At 57.9% G+C, this 22,405-nt stretch overlaps 1 protein-coding gene across 1 annotated transcript; it reads right to left on the bottom strand.

Moving 5' to 3' along the window:
- Positions 1 to 73: 73 nt before the first annotated feature.
- WDR13 (WD repeat domain 13) lies at positions 74 to 22,372 on the bottom strand. The gene is given in 14 exon segments (XM_033086968.1): positions 74 to 520; positions 1,770 to 1,782; positions 7,989 to 8,010; positions 8,012 to 8,059; positions 8,061 to 8,105; positions 8,107 to 8,125; positions 8,608 to 8,749; positions 10,141 to 10,321; positions 13,232 to 13,539; positions 15,361 to 15,488; positions 16,323 to 16,417; positions 18,523 to 18,757; positions 21,808 to 21,875; positions 21,964 to 22,372. Coding segments are annotated over 13 exon segments (1,449 nt in total). The 5' UTR covers positions 21,849 to 21,875; positions 21,964 to 22,372; the 3' UTR covers positions 74 to 348.
- Between the last annotated feature and the right edge of the window lie 33 nt (positions 22,373 to 22,405).

The following is a 22,405-nucleotide window of genomic DNA, read 5'->3' as shown; positions in this document are numbered from 1 at the left end:
TTTTGGGATCCCCCACCCCCACATTTTAGGAATTTTGGGATTTTTGGGATTTTTGGGCCCTCTCAGGCGTGCTGTCGCCTCCACACAATGACGGTGCTGCCAGCGTCGGCCGAGGCCAGCAGGGACTCGTCGCAGTTGAATTTTGGGATTTTGGGATTTCAGGATTTGGGATTTTGGGATATTTTGGGATATTTTAGGATATTTTTTGGGTTCCTCTCAGGCGTGCTGGCCGCCTCCAGACAATGACGGTGCTGCCAGCGTCGGCCGAGGCCAGCAGGGACTCGTTGCAGGTTGAATTTTGGGATTTCAGGATTTGGATTTTGGGATTTTGGGATTTTTTGGGATCTCTCAGGCGTGCTGTCGTCTCCAGACGATGACGGTGCCGCCGGCGTCGGCCGAGGCCAGCAGGGACTCGTCGCAGTTGAAGGCCACCGCCAGCACGGCGGCGCCGTGGCCCTGCAGGGTGTTCACCGTGGCGCGGGCGGCGCGGCCCACGTCGAAAAAATGGACACAGGCGTCCCTCAGAACCCGTCACTGTGGGGACAGGGACAGAGGGGACACTCAGGGACATCACTGGGGACATCACTGATGTGATCTCAGTGAGTCCTCGGAGCCGGTCACTGCAGAGAGAGGGGACATTGGGGACACTCAGGGACATCACTGGGGACATTGGGGAATGTGATACCACTGTGTCCCTCGGAGCCCGGTCACTGGGGGGACAGGGACAGAGGGGACACTCAGGGACATCACTGGGGACATCACTGACATGATCCCAGTGTGTCCTCAGATCCCGTCACTGGGGACAGAGGGGACAGAGAGAAGGGACATTGGGGACATTGGGGATGTGATCCCAGTGCGTCCTCAGAGCTGGTCACTGGGGAGAGAGGGGACAGAGGGGACTCATTGGGGACACTCAGGGACAGTGGGGACAGTGCATCCTAAGAGCCCGTCACTGCAGAGAGAGGGGACATTATTGGGGACAGGGGACATTGGGGACAGTGCGTTCCTCAGAGCCGGTCACTGCAGAGAGAGGGGACATTATTGGGGACAGGGGACATTGGGGACAGTGCGTCCTCAGAGCCGGTCACTGCAGAGAGAGGGGACAAGGGACATCATTGGGGACAGTGGGGACACTGGGGAATGTGATTCCCAGTGCGTCCTCGGAGCCGGTCACTGGGGGGACAGGGACAGTAGGGACAACATTGGGGACATTGGGGACATGACTGATGTGATCCCAGTGTGTCCTCAGATCCCGTCACTGGGGAGAGAGGGGACAGAGGGGACATCATTGGGGACACTCAGGACAGTGGGGACAGTGCGCCCTCAGAACCCGTCACTGCAGAGAGAGGAGACATCAGGGACATCATTGGGGACAGTGGGGATGTGATCCCAGTGTGTCCTCGGAGCCTGTCACTGGGGAGAGGGGACAGAGGGGACATTGGGGACACTGGGGACAGTGGGGACACTGGGGGGATTGGGGACACTGGGTCCCAGTGCATCCTTGGAGCCTGTCACTGTGGGGACAGAGGGACATCATTGGAGACATTGGGGACATGGATAATGTGATCCCAGTGCGTCCTCAGAGCTGGTCACTGGGGAGAGAGGGGACAGAGGGGACATTGGCGACATTATTGGGGACACTCAGGGACACTGGGGACAGAGGGGGGATTGGGGACACTGGGGACACTGGGTCCCAGTGCGTCCTTGAAGCCTATCACTGGGAGGAGGGGAACATTGGGGACATTTGGGAATGTGATCCCAGTGCGTGCTCAGAGCCGGTCACTGGGGAGAGAGGGACAAGGGACACTGGGGACATCATTTGGGACAGTGGGGACATGACTGGGTAGAGGGGACATTGGGGAGGTGAGCCCAGTGCATCCTTGGAGCCTGTCACTGGGGAGAGGGGGACAGAGGGGACATCAGGGACATCACTGGGGACACTCAGGGACATCACTGATGTGATCCCAGTGTGTCCTTGTAACCTGTCACTGGGGGGAGAGGGGACATTGGGGACACTCAGGGACATCACTGGGGACATTGGGGATGTGATCCCAGTGCGTCCTCAGAGCCTGTCACTGGGGAGAGAGGGACAGAGGGGACAACATTGGGGGACACTCAGGGACATTGGGGGATGTGATCCCAGTGCCCTCCTCAGAGCTGGTCACTGTGGGGACAGGGACAGAGGGGACATTGGGGACAGTGCGTCCTCAGAGCCTGTCACTGCAGAGAGGGGACAGAGGGGACATTGAGGACATCACTGGGGACACTCAGGGTCATTGGGGACACAGGAGGGATTGGGGACATTGGGTCCCACTGCGTCCTTGTAACCTGTCACTGTGGGGACAGGGACATTTGGGGACAGAGGGGACATCACTGGGGACACTCATGGACATTTGGGAATGTGATCCCAGTGCGTCCTCAGAGCCTGTCACTGCAGAGAGGGGACAGAGGGGACATCATTGGGGACATCAGGGACATTGGGGATGTGATCCCAGTGCGTCCTCAGAGCCTGTCACTGGGGACAGAGGGGACATTGGGGACACTGCGGGGATTGGGGACATCATTGGGGACATCACTGGGGACACTCAGGGACATTGGGGATGTGAGCCCAGTGCGTCCTCAGAACCGGTCACTGGGGAGAGAGGGACAGAGGGGACACTGGGGACAGTGCGTCCTCAGAGCCTGTCACTGCAGAGAGGGGACAGAGGGGACATTGAGGACATCACTGGGGACATCAGGGTCATTGGGGACACAGTGGGGATTGGGGACATTGGGTCCCAGTGCATCCTCGAAGCCTGTCACTGGGGAGAGGGGACATCAGGGACACTCGGGGACATCATTGGGGACAGTGGGGACACTCAGGGACATCACTGATGTGATCCAAGTGCGTTCTCAGAGCCCATCACTGTGGATAGAGGGGACATTGGGGACATCATTGGGGACACTCAGGGACAGAGGGGACATCACTGATGTGATCCCAGTGCGTCCTTGGAGCCTGTCACTATGGGGAGAGGGGACAGAGGGGACATCACTGGGGACACTCAGGGACATTTGGGACAGTGGGGGGATTGGGGACAGGGATGGGGATGTGATCCCAGTGTGTCCTTGGAGCCTGTCACTGTGGGAGAGGGACAGAGGGGACATTGGGGACATCAGGGACATTGGGGGATGTGATCCCAGTGCATCCTCGGAGCTGGTCACTGTGGGGACAGGGACAGGGGACACTCAGGGACAGAGGGGACAGAGGGGACATTGGGGACATCACTGATGTGATCCCAGTGCGTCCTCGGAGCCTGTCACTGGGGAGAGAGGGACAGAGGGGACATCACTGGGGACACTCAGGGACATTGGGGACACAGGGGAGATTGGGACATTGGGGATGTGATCCCAGTGCGTCCTCGGAGCCGGTCACTGGGGAGAGGGACAGAGGGGACATCACTGGGGACATCACTGGGGACACTCAGGGACATTGGATAATGTGATCCCAGTGCGTCCTTGGAGCCTGTCACTGTGGGGACAGGGGACACTGGGGACATTGGGGACACTCAAGGACATCACTGATGTGATTCCCACCATGTCCTCAGAGCCTGTCACTGTGGGGAAAGAGGGACAGAGGGGGACATCATTAGGGACATTCAAGGACATTGGGGACATCATTGGGGGACACTTAGGGACATCACTGATGTGATCCCAGTGCGTCCTCAGAGCCTGTCACTGGGGACAGAGGGGACATTTGGGGACACTCAGGGACATTGGGGACATCACTGATGTGGTCCCAGTGCGTCCTCAGAGCCCATCACTGGGGACAGGGACAGGGGATATCACTGGGGACATTGGGGACACTCGGGGACAGAGGGGACATTGAGAACACTGGGTCCCACTGTCACTGTCACTGGGGAGAGGGGACAGGGGGGACACTGGGGACATCACTGACGTGACCCCAGTGCATCCTCAGAGCTGGTCACTGCAGGGACAGGGGACATTTGGGGACATTGGGGACATCATTGGGGACACTCAGGGACATCACTGATGTGAGCCCAGTGCGTCCTCAGAGCCTGTCACTGGGGAGAGAGGGGACACTGGGGACAGGGGACACTGGGGGATGTGGTCCCAGTGCATCCTCGGAGCTGGTCACTGTGGGGACAGGGACAGGGGACACTCAGGGACAGAGGGGACATTGGGGACATCATTGGGGACACTCAGGGACATCACTGATGTGATCCCAGTGTGTCCTTGGAGCCTGTCACTGGGGACACAGGGGACATTGGGGGATGTGGTCCCAGTGCATCCTCAGAGCCTGTCACTGGGGACACAGGGGACATTGGGGACACTGGGGACACTCAGGGACAGAGGGGACATCAGGGACATCACTGGGGACAGAGAGGAGATCAGGGACATTGGGGAAATTGGGGACAGAGGTGACATCATTGGGGGCATTGGGGACACTCAGGGACATTGGGGGATGTGATCCCGGTGTATCCTCGGAGCCTGTCACTGGGGACAGAGGGGACATTGGGGACACTGCGGGGATTGGGGACATCATTGGGGGCATTGGGGACACTCAGGGACATTGGGGGATGTGATCCCAGTGCCCTCCTCAGAGCTGGTCACTGTGGGGACAGGGACAGAGGGGACATTGGGGACAGTGCGTCCTCAGAGCCTGTCACTGCAGAGAGGGGACAGAGGGGACATTGAGGACATCACTGGGGACATCAGGGTCATTGGGGACACAGGGGGGATTGGGGACACTGGGTCCCAGTGCATCCTCGAAGCCTGTCACTGGGGAGAGGGGACATCAGGGACAGAGGGGACATCATTGGGGACAGTGGGGACACTCAGGGACATCACTGATGTGATCCAAGTGTGTTCTCAGAGCCCATCACTGTGGGATAGAGGGGACATTGGGGACATCATTGGGGACACTCAGGGACAGAGGGGACATCACTGATGTGATCCCAGTGTGTCCTCAGAGCCCATCACTGGGGAGAGAGGGGACATTATTGGGGACATTATTTGGGACATCAGGGACATTGGGGACAATGCGTCCTCAGAACCTGTCACTGCAGAGAGAGGGACACTGGGGACATCACTGGGGACATCAGGGACATCACTGATGTGATCCCAGTGCGTCCTCGGAGCCGGTCACTGTGGGGACACTGGGGACACTCGGACATTTGGGGACAGTGGGGGGATTGGGGACAGGGATGGGGATGTGATCCCAGTGCGTCCTTGGAGCCTGTCACTGGGGAGAGGGGACACTGGGGACAGAGGGGACACTGAGGACACTCAGGGTCATTGGGGACACAGGAGGGATTGGGGACATTGGGTCCCACTGCGTCCTTGTAACCTGTCACTGTGGGGACAGGGACATTTGGGGACAGAGGGGACATCACTGGGGACACTCATGGACATTTGGGAATGTGATCCCAGTGCGTCCTCAGAGCCCGTCACTGGGGGGACAGGGACATTTGGGGACATCATTGGGGACATTGGGGACATTTGGGAATGTGATCCCAGTGCGTCCTCAGAGCCTGTCACTGTGGGGACAGGGACAGGGGATATCACTGGGGACATTGGGGACACTCGGGGACAGAGGGGACATTGAGAACACTGGGTCCCACTGTGTCCTCAGAGCCTGTCACTGGGGAGAGGGGACAGGGGGGACATTGGGGACATCACTGACGTGATCCCAGTGCATCCTCAGAGCCGGTCACTGCAGGGACAGGGGACATTTGGGGACATTGGGGACATCATTGGGGACACTCAGGGACATCACTGATGTGAGCCCAGTGTGTCCTCAGAGCCGGTCACTGGGGAGAGGGACAAGGGACATCATTGGGGACACTCAGGGACATTGGGGACACTGGGGGGATTGGGGACAGGGATGGGGGATGTGATCCCAGTGCGTCCTTGGAGCCGGTCACTGGGGACATTGGGGACAGGGGACATCATTGGGGACACTCAGGGACAGAGGGGACACTCAGGGATATTGGATAATGTGATCCCAGTGTGTCCTCAGAGCCTGTCACTGGGGAGAGGGGACACTGGGGACATCACTGGGGACATTGGGACAAGGGACATCAGGGACATCATTGGGGACATGATGTGATCCCAGTGCGTCTTCGGAGCTTGTCACTGGGGAGAGGGGACAGAGGGGACACCATTGGGGACACTCAGGGACATTGGGGACATTGGGGGATGTGATGCCAGTGCGTCCTCAGAGCCTGTCACTGGGGAGAGGGGACAGAGGGGACATTGAGGACATCACTGGGGACACTCAGGGTCATTGGGGACACAGGAGGGATTGGGGACATTGGGTCCCACTGCGTCCTTGTAACCTGTCACTGTGGGGACAGGGACATCTGGGGACAGAGGGGACATCACTGGGGACACTCATGGACATTTGGGAATGTGATCCCAGTGCGTCCTCGGAGCTGGTCACTGTGGGGACAGGGGACACTGGGGACATTGGGGACATCACTGGGGACAGAGGGGACATCACTGATGTGATCCCAGTGCGTTCTCAGAGCCCGTCACTGTGGGGACAGGGACAGGGGACATCACTGGGGACATCGTTTGGGACATTGGGGACACTCAGGCACTCAGGGACAGAGGGGACACGGGGGGGGTTGGGGACATTGGGAGGATGTGATCTCAGTGCGTCCTCAGAGCCTGTCACTGGGGAGAGAGGGGACAGAGGGGACATCACTGGGGACACTCAGGGACATTGGGGACATCACTGATGTGATCCAAGTGCGTTCTCAGAGCCCATCACTGTGGGACAGAGGGGACATTAGGGACATCATTGGGGACACTCAAGGACAGAGGGGACATCACTGATGTGATCCCAGTGTGTCCTCAGAGCCCGTCACTGGGGACAGGGACAGGGGACATCACTGGGGACATTGGGGACACTCGGGGACAGAGGGGACATTGAGAACACTGGGTCCCACTGTCACTGTCACTGGGGAGAGGGGACAGGGGGGACATTGGGGACATCACTGACGTGATCCCAGTGCATCCTCAGAGCCGGTCACTGCAGGGACAGGGGACATTTGGGGACATTGGGGACATCATTGGGGACACTCAGGGACATCACTGATGTGAGCCCAGTGTGTCCTCAGAGCCGGTCACTGTGGGGAGAGGGACAAGGGACATCACTGGGGACATCAGGGACAGAGGGGACACTCAGGGACATTGGGGACATCATTGGGGACATCAGGGACATTGGGGAATGTGATCCCAGTGCGTCCTTGGAGCCTTTCACTGTGGGGACAGGGACATTTGGGGACATCACTGGCGAGAGGAGGGACATTGGGGACACAGGGGGGATTGGGGACATTGGGTCCCACTGCGTCCTCAGAGCCCGTCACTGGGGAGGCATCGGGGACATCACTGGGGACATTGGGGACATTGGGGGGATGTGATCCCAGTGACCCCCTTGGAGCCTGTCACTGTGGGGACACTGGGGACACTCAGGGACATTTGGGGTCATCACTGGGGACAGTGGGGACACTGAGGGGATTGGGGACAGCAGGGACATTGGGGGCCCCCTCCCAATCCCCCCCAGTCCCTCCCAGTCCCTCCCAGTCCCTCCCAGTCCATCCCAGTCCCCTCCCAGTCCCCCCCAGTCCCTCCCAGTCCATCCCAGTCCCCTCCCAGTCCCCCCAGTCCCTCCCAGTCCCTCCCAGTCCATCCCAGTCCCCTCCCAGTCCCCCCCAGTCCCTCCCAGTCCCTCCCAGTCCATCCCAGTCCCCTCCCAGTCCCCCCCAGTCCCCCCCAGTCCCTCCCAGTCCCTCCCAGTCCCCCCCAATCCCCCTCCCAATCCCCCCAATCCCCCCCAGTCCCTCCCAGTCCCTCCCAGTCCATCCCAGTCCCCCCCAGTTCCCCCCAGTCCTCCCAGTCCCCCCCAATCCCCCCCCAGTCCCTCCCAGTCCATCCCAGTCCCTCCCAGTCCCCCCCAGTCCCCCCCAGTCCCCCAGTCTCACCCACGCACGCCCCCTGCCGGAAGGGACATCAGGGGGCAGAAGCAGCTCCGGAGCGGCTGCTCCCGGTGCCGGGGTGGGGAAACTGCGCCGGAGCCGGAGCCCGGGGGCGCCCGAAACCACCCTCATCCTCAACAACTCTGGGGGACAAAAATCACCCAAAATCAGCCTAAAATTCCCTGGGTGTCCCTTGGGTGTCCCCTGGATGTCCCTAATCCCTGTTGGGTGTCCTCAAGTGTTCCCCAAATGTCCCCAAACCTGAAGAGCAGCAGTCTGTCGGGGCAGGCGTTCACCAGCAGTGAAGGATCCGGCTCATCCCAAAACCCCCTGAGTGTTCCCTGGGTGTCCCCTGGATGTCCCCAGACCACCCTGGCTGTCCCCAAGTGTCCCCTGAGTGTCCCCAAGTGTCCCCTGAGTGTCCCCAAATGTCCCCAGACCTGAAGGGCAGCAGCACTTGGGGCAGGCGTTCACCAACAGGGACAGATCTGGCTCACCCCAGACCCCCAAAACCCCCCCTGAGTGTCCCCTGAGTGTCCCCAGACCCTCCTGGATGTCCCCAGGATGTCCTCAATATCCCCTGGCTGGCCCCAGATGTCCCCAATGTCCCCAAATGCCCCCAGACCTGAACAGCAGCAGTCTGTCGGGGCAGGCGTTCACCAGCAGGGAAGGATCCGGCGCCTCCCGGCTCGCCCAGGCCCGGGCAGAGAGAGAAGTGATGGAGCCCCCAGCCTGCACCAGCACCCGGGAGGCCTTGGTCAGCCGGCCTGGAAACCAGTACGGACCAGTATGAACCAGTATGGACCAGTATGGAGCAGTGTAAACCATAATAAACCAGTATAAACCAGTATAAACCAGTACGGAGCAGTAAACCCTTGGACCAGCACCTGCAAGGCTTTGGTCAGCTCCCCTGATAGAGACCAGTATGGACCAGCATAAACCAGTGTGAACCAGTATAAACCAGAATAAACCAGTATAGACCAGTGTAAACCATAATAAACCGGTATAAACCACCATAAACCAGTATAGACCAGTATAAACCAGTACGGAGCAGTAAACCCTTGGACCAGCACCTGCAAGGCTTTGGTCAGCTGGCCTGGGAGAGACCAGTATGGACCAGTATAGACCAGTATAGACTAATACAGACTAGTATGGAACAGAATAAACCAGTACAAACCAGTATAGACCAGTATGGATCAGTATGAACCAGTTCCTCCCAGTCCTTCCCAATCCCTCCCAGTGCTCCCAGTTCTCTCCCAATCCCTTCCCAGTCCATCCCAGTCAATCCCAATCCCCTCCCAGTTCTCCCAGTGTCCCTCAATCCCACTCCCAGTTCCTCCAAATCCCCTCCCAGTGTCCCCCAGTTCCTCCCAGTTCCCTCCCAGTGCTCCCAGTCACCTCCCAGTCCCCTCATAATCCCTTCCCAGTCTCTCCCACTCCCCTCTCAATCCCCTCCCAGTCCCCTCCCAGTCCATCCCAGTCCCCTCCACTCCCCCCCAGTCCCTCCCAGTGCTCCCAGTCCATCCCAGTCCCACTCCAGTGTCCCCCAGTCCCCCTACTCCCCCTCACTCCCCTCCCAGTCTCTCCCAATCCCCTCCCAGTGCTCCCAGTTCCCCCCCTACTCCCCCCCAATCCTCTCCCATTCCCCCCCAGTCCATCCCAGTCCAACCCAATCCCTTCCTAATCCCTTCCCAGTCCCTCCCAGTTCTCCCCCAGTCCCTCCCACTCCCCCCCAGTCCCTCCCAGTTCCCCCAAATCCCCTCCCAGTGCTCCCAGTTCATCCCACTCTCCTCCCAGTCCCTCCCAGCCCAACCCAATCCCCTCCTAATCCCTTCCCAGTCCATCCCAGTCCCCTCCCAGTCCATCCCAGCCCTCCCCACTCCCCTCCCACTCCTCCCCCAGTCCCTCCCAGTCCCTTCCAGTGCTCCCAGTCCCCTGCCAGTCCCTCCCATTCCATCCCACTCCCCCCCAGTCCCCTCCCAGTCCTCTCCCACTTCCCTCCCCACTCCCCTCCCAGTCCCCTCCCAGTCCATCCCAGTTCCCCCCCAGTCCCTCCCAGTCGCTCCCAGTCCCTCCCAGTCCCTCCCATTCCCTCCCACTCCCCTCTCACTCCCCTCCCAGTCCCTCCCAGTCCCTCCCAGTCCCTCCCAGTCCGTACCAGTGCCGGGGTCGCACAGGAAGGAGCTGACCGAGCCCCGATCGTCCCCGGCCCACAGGACCCGCCCGGGGGCGTCGAAGCAAAGGGCGAGAGCTCGGCCCGGGAGGCGCCCGGAGCCGCCGCGAGCGGCTTTGCCCGTGGAGATGTTCAGGACTCGGACCATGTGCCGGGCACTGCCCACCTGGGGGACCCCAAAATCATCCTCAGAATTATCCTGGGACCCCAAAATCATCCTCAAAATTATCCTGGGACCCCAAAATCCATCCTGAGACCCCCAAAAATCCATCCAAAATTCATCCTGAGACCCCTGAAATCACACCCAGATTCTCCCAGAGCGGCTTTGCCCGTGGAGATGTTCAGGACTCGGACCATGTGCCGGGCGCTGCCCACCTGGGGGACACCAAAATCATCCTGAGAATTATCCTGGGACCTCAGAAATCCATCCAAAATTATCCTGGGACCCCCAAAAGTCCATCCTGAGATCCCCGAAATCATCCTCAAATTCACCCCAAAAATTCCACCTCAAAATCTGCACCGAAAATCCACAAAAATCCTCCTCAAATCCATCCTGAGACACCAAAAATTATCCTCAAAATCATCCTGAGATCCCCAAAAATATCCCCCAGATACTCCCCAAAATCCACCCTAAAATCCTCCTCAAACCCACCCTGAGACTCCCAAAATCCACCCCAAAATCCATCCTGAGACCCCCCCCGAGCGGCTTTGCCCGTGGAGATGTTCAGGACTCGGACCATGTGCCGGGCGCTGCCCACCTGGGGGACCCCAAAATCATCCTGAGAATTATCCTGGGACCTCAGAAATCCACACCAAAATTATCCTGGGACCCCCAAAAATCCATCCTGAGACCCCTGAAATCATCCTCAAATTCACACCAAAAATCCAGCCCAAAATCCACACCGAAAATCCCCAAAAATCCCCCTCAATCCATCCTGAGACACCAAAAATCCTCCTCAAAATCATCCTGAGATCCCAAAAATATCCCCCAGATACTCCCCAAAATCCACCCTAAAATCCTCCTCAAACCCACCCTGAGACTCCCAAAATCCACCCCAAAATCCATCCTGAGACCCCTGAAATAATCCCCAAAAATCCTTCCCAAAATCTGCCTCGAAAATCCCCAAAAATCCCCCTCAAAATCATCCTGAGACCCTCCCAATCATCCCCAAAATCATCCCGAAAATCCACCCTGAGACCGCTGAAATCATCCTGAGACCCCCAAAATCATCCCCAAAAATTCACCCCAAAAATCACCCCGAAATACTCCCTAAAATCCACAAAATCCTTCCCAAATTCCTCCTGAGAGCCCCAAAAATATGCCCTGAATACTCCCTAAAATCCTCCTCAAAAATCCATCCTGAGACCCCCAAAACCAACCTGAGACCCCCAAAATCCACCCCAAAAATCTTCCACAAAATCCTCCTGAGAGCCCCAAAATACCCCCTGAATACTCCCTAAAATCCACCCTAAAATCCTCCTCAAACCCATCCTGAGATCTCCAAAATCATCCCCAAAATCCATCCTGGGACCCCTGAAATCACCCTCAAATTCATCCCAAAAATCCACCCCAAAATCCTCCTGAGACACCAAAAATCATCCCCAAATACTCCCTAAAATCCTCCCCAAAATCCATCCTGAGACCCCCAAAATCCACCCCAAATTCACCCCAAAAAATCTCCCCCAAAATCCTCCTGAGACCCCCAAACCCATCCTGGGACTTTGGGATTTTGAGGGATTTTTTAAGATGATTTCCAGGTGATTTTTGGGAGATTTTAGATAATTTAGGGAGATCTTGGGATGAATTTTTAGGTGATTTTGGGGTCATTTCCAAGTGATTTTAGGATGATTTTTTTGCTGATTTTTAGGTGATTTTTGGGTCATTTCCAGGTGATTTTGAGAAGATTTTTTCAGGTGACTTTGGGATGATGATTTTTTTTTCGGGTGATTTTTAGGTGATTTTTTTAGGTGATTTTGGGGTCATTTCCAGGTGATTTTAGGATGATTTGTCACGTGATTTTCAGGGATTTTTGGGGGCAGTTTTGGGGTGTTTGGGGCTGGATTTTGGGATATTTTAGGATGATTTTGGGATTTTTCTCACAGCAGCTCAGCCCCGTCAGGATCAGGATTTTTGGGGGATATTTAGGGGATTTTGGGGCTCTCATGGCTCTGATATTTGGGATATTTTTGGGATAATCTCAGGACAATCTCAGGATAATCTCAGGATGATTTCAGGATGATTTTAGGATATTTTAGGACATTTCTCACCACAGTCAGGTTGTTGTTGAGCAGTTGGAACGCGCAGCACAGCAGCTCAGCCCCGTCAGGATTTGGGATTTTGGGGTTCTCACAGCTGTGACATTTCAGGATATTTTTGGGATAATTCCATGATAATCTCAGGATAATTTCAGCATGATTTCAGAATATTTTTAGGACAAAATTTAGGATATTTTTAGGATGATTTTAGGGTTTTTCTCACCACAGTCAGGTTGTTATTGAGCAGCTGGAAGGCGCAGCACAGCAGCTCAGCCCCGTCAGGATTTGGGATTTTTGGGGGGGTCTCAGAGCAGTGATAATTTGGGATATCTCAGGATAATTCCATGATAACCTCAGGATGATTTCAGGATATTTTTGGGATGATTTTAGGATAATTTTAGGACATTTCTCACCACAGTCAGGTTGTTATTGAGCAGCTGGAACGCGCAGCACAGCAGCTCAGCCCCGTCAGGATCTGGGATTTTTGGGGAATGTTCGAGATATTTTTGGGATAACCTCAGGATGATTTCAGGATAATTTCAGGATGATCTCAGAATAATTTCATGATAATCTCAGGATAATCTCAGGATGATTTCAGGATAATCTCAGGATATTTTAGGACATTTCTCACCACAGTCAGGTTGTTATTGAGCGGCCGGAACGCGCAGCACAGCAGCTCAGCCCCGTCAGGATTTGGGATTTTTGAGGGGATCTCAGAGCAGTGATAATTTGGGATATCTCAGAATAATTCCATGATAACCTCAGGACACTCTCAGGATATTTTTAGGATATTTTAAGGATATTTTAGGACATTTCTCACCACAGTCAGGTTATTATTCAGCGGCTGGAAGGCGCAGCACAGCAGCTCAGCCCCGTCAGGATCCTGCACCCTTCGGATGCACCTCCCCTCTGCGGGGTCCCAGATCCTGAGGGTCCCATCCAGCGATGTGGACACCAGGACGTCGTTGGACAGGGACCAGGCGAAGTCCGAGACGCCGGCGCCGTGACCGCGGAGGCGCCGCAGCACGGCCGGGGGTCCCGGGGCCAGGCGGCAAACGGAGAGAGAGCCATCCAGGGAGCAGCAGGCCAGGAGGTGGCGCTCATCGTGGGCAAACTGAACCTTCCGGACTGGGGAGGGGGGTTTGGGACAGGTGAGACCCCTCCCCAAAATTTCAGAGCTGGGGGAGACCCCCAGAGTGAAAAATGCCACCCCAAAAGAAGAGGGAGCAATTCCAAATGTGGCCAGCAGGTGGCGCTCATGGGTAAACGGAACCTTCCAGACTGAGGAGGGGGTTTGGGGCAGGTGAGACCCCTCCCCAAAATTTCAGAGCTGGGGGAGACCCCCAGAGCAAGGGAGACCCCTTAAAGAACTGAAAAAGTCACCCCATAAAAAGAGGCATCAATTCCAAATCTGTCCAGCAGGGGGTGCTCATCGTGGGCAAACTGCACCTTCCGGACTGGGGAGGGGGGTTTGGGATGGGTGAGACCCCTCCTCAAAATTACAGAGACCCCCCAGAGCTAAAAAAGCCATCCCAAGATGGAGGGAGCCCCAAAAAAGAAGAGAGATCAATTCCAAATGTGTCCAGCAGGTGGCGCTCATGGGCAAACTGAACCTTCTGGACTGAGGAGGGGGGTTTGGGATGGGTGAGACCCCTCCCCAAAATTTCAGAGCTGGGGGAGACCCCACATCCAAAAATGCCACCCCAAAAAAAGAGGGAGCAATTCCAAATGTGGCCAGCAGGTGGCGCTCGTCGTGGGCAAACTGGACCTTCCGGACTGGGGAGGGGGATTTGGGACAGGTGAGACCCCTCCCCAAAATTTCACAGCCTGAGAACACCCCAAGAGTCAAAAAAGCCACCCCAAAACTGAAATCACCCCCCAAAAAATGAGAAATCAACCCCAACCTATCGTGTGGATGCTGCTTGTTGTGGGCAAACTGAACCTTCTGGACTGGGGAGGGGGATTTGGGACAGGTGAGACCCCTCCCCAAAATTACAGAGCCTGAGAACACCCCCAGAGTGAAAAACACCCCCCCAAAAAAGAGGGAGCAATTCCAAATGTGTCCAGCAGGTGGCGCTCGTCGTGGACAAACTGCACCTTCCGGACTGAGAGAGGGGTGGGTGAGACCCCTCCCCAAAATTTCAGAGCCTGAGAACACCCCCAGAGTGAAAAAAGCCACCCCAAAAGAAGAGGGATCAGTTCCAAATGTGGCCAGCAGGTGGCGCTCATCATAGCCAAATGGAACCTTCCGGAGTGGGGAGGGGGGATTGGGACGGGTGAGACCCCTCCCCAAAATTTCAGAGCTGGGAGAGACCCTCAAAGCCAAAGGAACCCCCCCAAAAAATGAGGAATCATCCCCAAAATGGGGGGTTCAATTCCAAATGTGTCCAGCAGGTGGCGCTCATGGGCGAACTGAAACTTCTGGACTGGGGAGGGGGATTTGGGGCGGGTGAGACCCCTCCCCAAAATTACAGAACTGGGGGAGATCCCTCAAAGAGCCAACAAAAACCCCTCAAAACAGGGGGAATCCCCCCAGACCCCCATGGGGACCCATCCACCCCCTCAGGTGAGACCACCAGACCCCTCCCCACCCTTCAGGTGAGACCCCCACCCCTCAGGTGAGATCCCCAGCCCCCTCCCCACCCCCCCAGGACCCCCCCCAGACCCTTTGAAGAATCCCTGAACCCCCCAGGTGAGACCCCCAGACCCCAGGTGAGACCCTCAGACCCCTCAGACCCCCATGAGGATCCATCCATCCCCTCAGGTGAGACCCCACCCCTCAGGTGAGACCTCCAAACACCAGATGAGACCCCCAGCCCCCTCCCCACCCCTTAGGTGAGACCCCCAGACCCCTCAGGACCCCCCCAGACCCCCATAAGGACACATCCACCCCCTCAGGTGAGACCCCCACCCCTCAGGTGAGACCCCCACCCCTCCCTCCCCCCGTACCTGCGCTGTCCAGGTGCTGGTCGAACACGTGGAACACGCCCGCGAAGGCGTAGTTCTCGCTCAGGGAGGTGTCCCCGGCCATGGCCCGGCTGGCCTCGGCCAGGGGGGTGGGGACAACGCCGGGGGGGCTGCGGGGAGGGCGGGGGGAGGGTCAGGAACCCCCCAAAAATGGATTGGAACAGTCTGAGTTTAACCCGGAACCCCCCGGGATGGATTGGAACAGTCCGAGTTCAACCCGGTTCCCCCCGCTCCCAGGAATGGTCTCGTCCAGGGGAATGGGGACCCCCCCAAAAATCCCCCCCAGGACCCCCAAATTCCACCCAAATTCCCCCCGGGATCCCCCAATTTCCCCCCCAAATCCCCTCTAGGACCCCTCAGATCCCCCAAATTCCCCCTGGGACCCCCAAATTCCTCCCCAATTTCCATCAAAGACCCCCCAAATCCCACCCAGGACCCCCAAATCCCCCCTAAATTCCACCTGGGACCCCTAAATTCCCACCCAGGGACCCCCAAATTCCCCCCAAATCCCCTCTAGGACCCCTCAGATCCCCCAAATTCCCACCCAGGACCCCCAAATCCTCCCCCAATCCCCATCAATTCCTCCCTAGGACCCCCAAATTCCCCCTCAATTTCCCCAAATTCCCACCCAGAACCCCCAAATCCCCCCCAGTTCCCCCCGGGACCCCAAAATTCCTCCTCAATTCCCATCAAAGATCCCCCAAATCCCACCCAGGACCCCCCAAATCCTCCTCAATTCCTCCCTAGGACCCCAAATTCCCTCCCAAATCCCCCCCAGGATCCCCAAATCCCCCCCAATTTCCCCAAATTTCCACCCAGAACCCCCAAATTCCCCCCAAATTCCCACCCAGGACCCTCCAAATCCCCCCCAGGACCCCCAAATCCCCCCCAGGACCCCCAAATTCCCCCCAAATCCCCCCAGGACCCCCCCCCGGGGGTCTCACCGCTCCTCGGGCCCCCCCCGCAGCCCCCCCGGGCCGGAGCTGCGGCTCAGGGAGCGCCGGTGGCCGCGGGACCCCCGCGGGTCCTCCTCGAAATCCTGGCGGGGGGGAGACAAAATATTGGGGTAGAGGTCCCTAAATTGGGGTGGGGGGACCTAAAATTGGGGTGGGGGGCCCTAAAAGTGGGGTGGGGGTCCTAAAATTGGGGTGGGAGACCCTAAAATTGGAGTGAGGGTCCTAAAATTGGGGCGGGGGATCCCAAAAAATGCGGTGAGGGTCTCTAAATTGAGGTGGGGGGCCCCAAAAATGGGGTGGGGGTCTCTAAAATTGGGAGTGCGGGTCCCTAAAATGGGAGTGGGAGGCCTTAAATTGGGGTGGGAGGTCTCTAGAATTGGGGTGGGGATCCTAAAATTGCGGTGGGGGGTCCTGAAATTGGGGTGGGGGTCCCTAAATTTGGAGAGGGATTCCCAAAATTGGGGTGGGGGCCTTAAAAATGGGGCTGTGGGTCCCTAAAATTGGGGTGAGGGTTCCTAAAATGGGAGTGGGGGTCTCTAAATTGAGATGGGGGTTCCTAAAAATGGGGTGGGAGTCCTAAAATTGAGGTGGGGGGGTCCCTAAAATTGGAGAGGGATTCCCAAAATTGGGGTGGAAGCCCCAAAAATTGCGGTGGGACACCCTAACATTGGGGTGGGGGGGTCTCTAAAATTGGGGTGGGGATCCTAAAATTGCGGTGGGGGGTCCTGAAATGGGGTGGGGGTCCTGAAATTGGGTGGGGGTCCCTAAAATTGGGGTGAGGGTCCCTAAAATTGGAGTGGGGGGCCCTAAATTTGGGTGGGAGTCCCTAAAAATGGGGGTGGGGTCCCTAAATTGAGATGGGGGTTCCTAAAATTGGGGTGGGGGTCCCTCAAACCTGCCCAAAATGGCCCCTGGGACTCCCAAGACCCCCCCCTAAAAGAGGTTTGGTATTGTCCAGGTGTGCCCAGGTGTGTCCAGGTGTGTCCCAGGTGTGCCCAGGTGTGCTCCAACCCCAGCCAGGTGTGCCCAGGTGTGCTCTAACTCCCCCCCAGGTGTGCCCAGGTGTGTGCCAACCCCATCCAGGTGTGCCACAACCCCAGCCAGGTGTGTCCAGGTGTGCTCTAACCACCCCAAGGTGTGTCCAGGTGTGCCTCAACCCCATCCAGGTGTCCCCAGGTGTGTGCCACCCCTCTCCAGGTGTGCCCAGGTGTGTCCCAGATGTACCCAGGTGTGCTCCAACCTTCTCCAGGTGTGTTCCAACGCCCCTGTACCTGCCTCAGGTGTACCCAGGTGTATCTCAGGTGTGCCCAGGTGTATCCCAGGTGTACAGTTGTACCCAGGTGTGCCCAGATGTCTCTCAGGTGTGTCCAGGTGTAACTTAGGTGCACCCAGGCGAATCCCACATGTACCCAGGTGTACCCAGGTGTATCCCAGGTGTACCCAGGTGTGCCCAGGTATGCTCCAACTCCCTCCAGGTGTACCCAGGTGTACTCAGGTGTATCCCAGGTGTGCCCCAATCTCCCACAGGTATCCCAGGCGTGCCCAGGTGTATCTCAGGTGTGCCCAGGTCTATCTCAGGTGTGCCCAGGTCTATCTCAGGTGTATCCCAAGTGTACCCCAATCTCCCACAGGTATCCCAGGTGTGCCCAGGTGTACCCCAGGTACCTCCATCCTGTCCAGCGTGGTCCTGCTGGCCCTCAGGGCGCTGCGGCAGCTGCCTGTACCCACCCAGGTGTGCCCCAGGTGTGCCCAAGTGTATCTCAGGTGTGTCCAGGTGTACCCAGGTGTACCCCAGGTGTGCCCAGGTGCATCTCAGGTGTGCCCAGGTGTATCCCACATGTACCCAGGTGTGCCCAGGTGCCCCCAGGTGTATCCCAGGTACCACCATCCTGTCCAATGTGGTCCTGCTGGCCCTCAGGGCGCTGCGGCAGCTGCCTGTACCCACCCAGGTGTGCCCAGGTGTATCCCAGGTGTACCCAGGTGTGCCCAGGTGCCCCCAGGTGTATCCCAGGTACCACCATCCTGTCCAATGTGGTCCTGCTGGCCCTCAGGGCGCTGCGGCAGCTGCCTGTACCCACCCAGGTGTGTCCCAATCCCCCCCAGGTGTGCCCAGGTGTGCCCAGGTGTATCCCACATGTACCCAGGTGTGTTCCAGTCCCCCCAGGTGTACCCAGGTGCCCCCAGGTACCTCCATCCTGTCCAGCGTGGTCCTGCTGGCCCTCAGGGCGCTGCGGCAGCTGCCGGCCTCGGACAGGGCGCCGTAGCGCTGGGCCAGGAGCCGCGCGCGCAGCCGCAGGTACCAGCGCCGCGCCTCACCTGTGCCCAGGTGGCCGCCCTGCGCCCGCTCCCGCAGCAGCTGCGAGCGCCGCCGCACGTACTGAGTGCGGAACTGCGGCAGCTGCGGCGTGCGGTACGCGGCGTACCTGGGGGGACAGGGGACAGGTGAGTGAGGGGACAGGTGAGAGACAGGACAGGTGAGATAGGGGGACAGGTGAGATAAGGGGACAGGTGAGACAGGGGACAGGTGAGACAGGGGACAGGTGAGAGACAGGACAGGTGAGATAGGGGGACAGGTGAGATAAGGGGACAGGTGAGATAAGGGGACAGGTGAGACAGGGGACAGGTGAGATAGGGGGACAGGTGAGATAAGGGGACAGGTGAGATAGAGGGACAGGTGAGATAGAGGGACAGGTGAGATAAGGGGACAGGTGAGATAGGGGGACAGGGGAGAGACAGGTGAGACAGGGGGACAGGTGAGACAGGGGACAGGTGAGATAGGGGACAGGTCAGACAAGTGAGACAGGGGACAAGTGAGACAGGGGGACAGGGGAGAGACAGGTGCGGTACGTGGTGTACCTGGGGGACAGTGGACAGGTGCGACAGGGGGGACAGGTGAGAGACAGGGGACAGGTGAGACAGGGGACAGGTGAGACAGGGGACAGGTGAGACAGGGGACAGGTGAGTGAGGGGGGACAGGTGAGAGACAGGGGACAGGTGAGTCAGGGGGACAGGTGAGACAGCTGCGGTATGCGGCGTACCTGGGGGGACAGAGGACAGGTGAGTCAGGGGACAGGGGAGAGACAGGTGAGACAGGGGGACAGGTGAGACAGGTGTGGTATGCGGTGTACCTGGGGGGACAGGGGGGACAGGTGAGACGGGGGGACAGGTGAGAAGGCAGAGACAGGGGAGAGACAGGGGAGAGACGAGTGACAGGGGGCAGGTGCAGTACGCAGCCTACCTGGGGGGGACAAGTGAGACAGGTGAGAGACACGTGAGGGACAGGTGAGACAGGGGACAGACAGGTGAGTGAGGGGGTAACAGGTGAGAGACAGGTGAGAGACAGGTGAGAGAGGGAGGGACAGGTGCGGTACGTGGCGTACCTGGGGGGACAGGGGACAGGTGAGACAGGGGACAGGTGAGACAGGTGAGACAGGTGACATAGGGGACAGACAGGTGAGACAGGTGAGAGACAGGTGAGTGAGGGGGACATGTGCAGTATGCTGTGTACCTGGCAGAGGACAGGTGAGACAGGTGAGGGACTGGTGAGAGACAGGTGAGTGAGAGGGGGCAGGTGTGGTATGCAGCGTACCTGCCGGGGGACAGGTGAGACAAGGGACAGGTGAGACAAGTGACAAGTAAGAAACAGTGAGAGACAGGTAAGTGAGGGGGAGACAGGTGAGACAGGTGAGAAAGAGGGGGGCAGGTGAGAGACAGGTGAGACAGGTGAGTCAGGAGAGAGACAGGTGAGTGAGGGGGGGACAGGTGAGAGACAGGTGAGATAGGTGAGAGAGAGGTGAGACAGAGGAGAAACAGGTGAGTGAGGGGGGACAGGTGAGGTACTCTGCATACCTGCCAGGGGACAGGGGAGGGACAGGTGAGATAGGAGAGGGGAGAGACAGGTGAGAAAGACAGGTCAGTCAGGGGAGAGGGAACAGACAGGTGAGAAATAGGTGAGAGACAGGTGAGTGAGAGGGAGCAGGTGAGTTGAGATAGGGGAGAGACAGGAGAAAGACAGGTGAGTGGGGGGGGACAGGTGTGTTACGCAGCGTACCTGCTGGGGGACAGGTGAGACAGTGGACAGGTGAGAGACAGGTGAGGGACAGGTGAGACAGGTGAGTGAGGGGGGGACAGCTGTGGTACGCAGCGTACCTGTGGGGGACAGGTGAGACAGATGAGGGACAGGGGAGTCAGGGGAGAGACAGGTGAGTGGGGGGGACAGGTGAGAGACAGGTGAGTCAGGGGAGAGGGGAGAGACAGGTGAGTTGGGGGGATGGGGAGATAAGTGAGAGACAGGTGAGAGATGGGACAGGTGAGAGACAGGGGAGAGACAGGGAAGAAGACAGATGAGAGACAGGTGAGACAGGGGAGACAGGTGAGTCAGGAGAGAGACAGGTGAGTGAGAGGGGGGACAGGTGTGGTACACGGCCTACCTGCCGGGGGACAGGTGAGGGACAAGTGAGAAACAGGTGAGTCAGGGGAGAGACAGGTGAGAGACAGGTGAGAGACAGGGAACAGGTGAGTCGAGATAAGGGAGAAACACATGAGACAGGGGAGACAGGTGAGTCGGGGGGGACAGGTGAGAGAGATGAGAGACAGGTGGGGGGGACAGGTGAGAGACGGGGGAGAGACAAGGGAGACAGGTGAGAGACAGGGGAGAGACAAGTGAGTCAGGGGGCACAGGTGAGATAGAGGAGAGACAGGTAAGACAGATGAGATAGATGAAGGACAGGTGGGAAAATTCCACCTCAAAACACAGTCAGGTGTGAAATTCCACCCCAAAAAAATCCAGGTGTGACAAATGCACCCCAAATCAAATCCAGGTGTGACAAATCCACCCAAAACCTGGTCCAGGTGTGACAATCACGCCCAAAACGAATCCAGGTGTGACAAATCCACCCCAAAATGAACCCAAGTGTGAAATTCCACCCCCAAACAAATCCAGGTGTGACAAATCCACTCCAAAATGAATCCAGGTGTGACAAATCCATACCAAAAACGAATCCAGGTGTTAAAATTCCAACCAGGAACGAATCCAGGTGTGACAAATCCACCCCAAATCAATCCAGGTGTCAAAATTCCATCCCAAAACACATCCAGGTGTGACAACCACGCCCAAAAAAATCCAGGTGTGAAAATTCCAACCAAAACGAATCCAGGTGTGACAACCACGCCCAAAATTAATCCAGGTGTGACAAATCCACCCCAAAACAAATCCAGGTGTGAAAATTCCACCCCAAAAACGAATCCAGGTGTGACAACCACGCCCAAAATTAATGCAGGTGTGACAAGTCCATCCCAAATTAATCCAGGTGTGACAAATCCATCCCAAAACACACCCAGGTGTGACAAATCCACCCTAAATCAATCCAGATGTGACCCCACCCCAAATCACTCAGGTAGCAGCGCCCCTCCCCCAGCCTTTAAAACATCTCCAGGTATCCAAAATTCCCCCCCAAAAAAATTCCGAGCTCACCGGGCGTCCACGGCGAGCACCTGCTGCCACACGGCGGCCATGGCGGCCGCGGCCGCCGCGGGGGGACCCTGAGGGGGGAAACAGCGGCGTCAGCTGAGGGGAAAAAATGCGAAAAAAGGGGAAAAAATGGGAAAAACCGCACCGGGGAGGCCTTACCTGCGCGTCCCGCTCCACCTCCGCCTCAGGAGCTACGCGAGGCCGGGGTTTGGGCCGGGGAAAGGCCGGGACGAGGCCGCGCTTGGGCCGGGGGAGCCGGGCTGGGCCGGACCGGAAGTGGCGGCGGCAACGCCTCACGCGCAAATGGCGGCGCGCGTCTCCCTGGCGACGGAGGGGGCGTGGTCTTTGCTGCGATTGGTTGGATTTGTGAATTCCCGCCTTCCAAATGTCAGCGCTGATTGGTTGATCGCCAGAAAGGGGCGGGGTTTACGCGTGTCTCTATGGTCACGCGTTCGCAGAGCGTCACGGGATTGGCCGCTCCGCCCGGCGCTTCTCGTCTGCTCTGGGTCCTCCCAGTTTGCGACAGCGGAGCGAGCGGCGCGCTTTACGGCAGCGGGTGGGGGGGGGTCCCGTGAGGGTCCTGAGAGAATTTTGGGGTGAT

This window comes from Catharus ustulatus, unplaced genomic scaffold (assembly GCF_009819885.2).
Source record: "Catharus ustulatus isolate bCatUst1 unplaced genomic scaffold, bCatUst1.pri.v2 scaffold_86_arrow_ctg1, whole genome shotgun sequence".
NCBI classification, from domain to species: Eukaryota; Metazoa; Chordata; class Aves; order Passeriformes; family Turdidae; genus Catharus; species Catharus ustulatus.
This window is presented reverse-complemented; position numbering and strand designations above follow the sequence as displayed.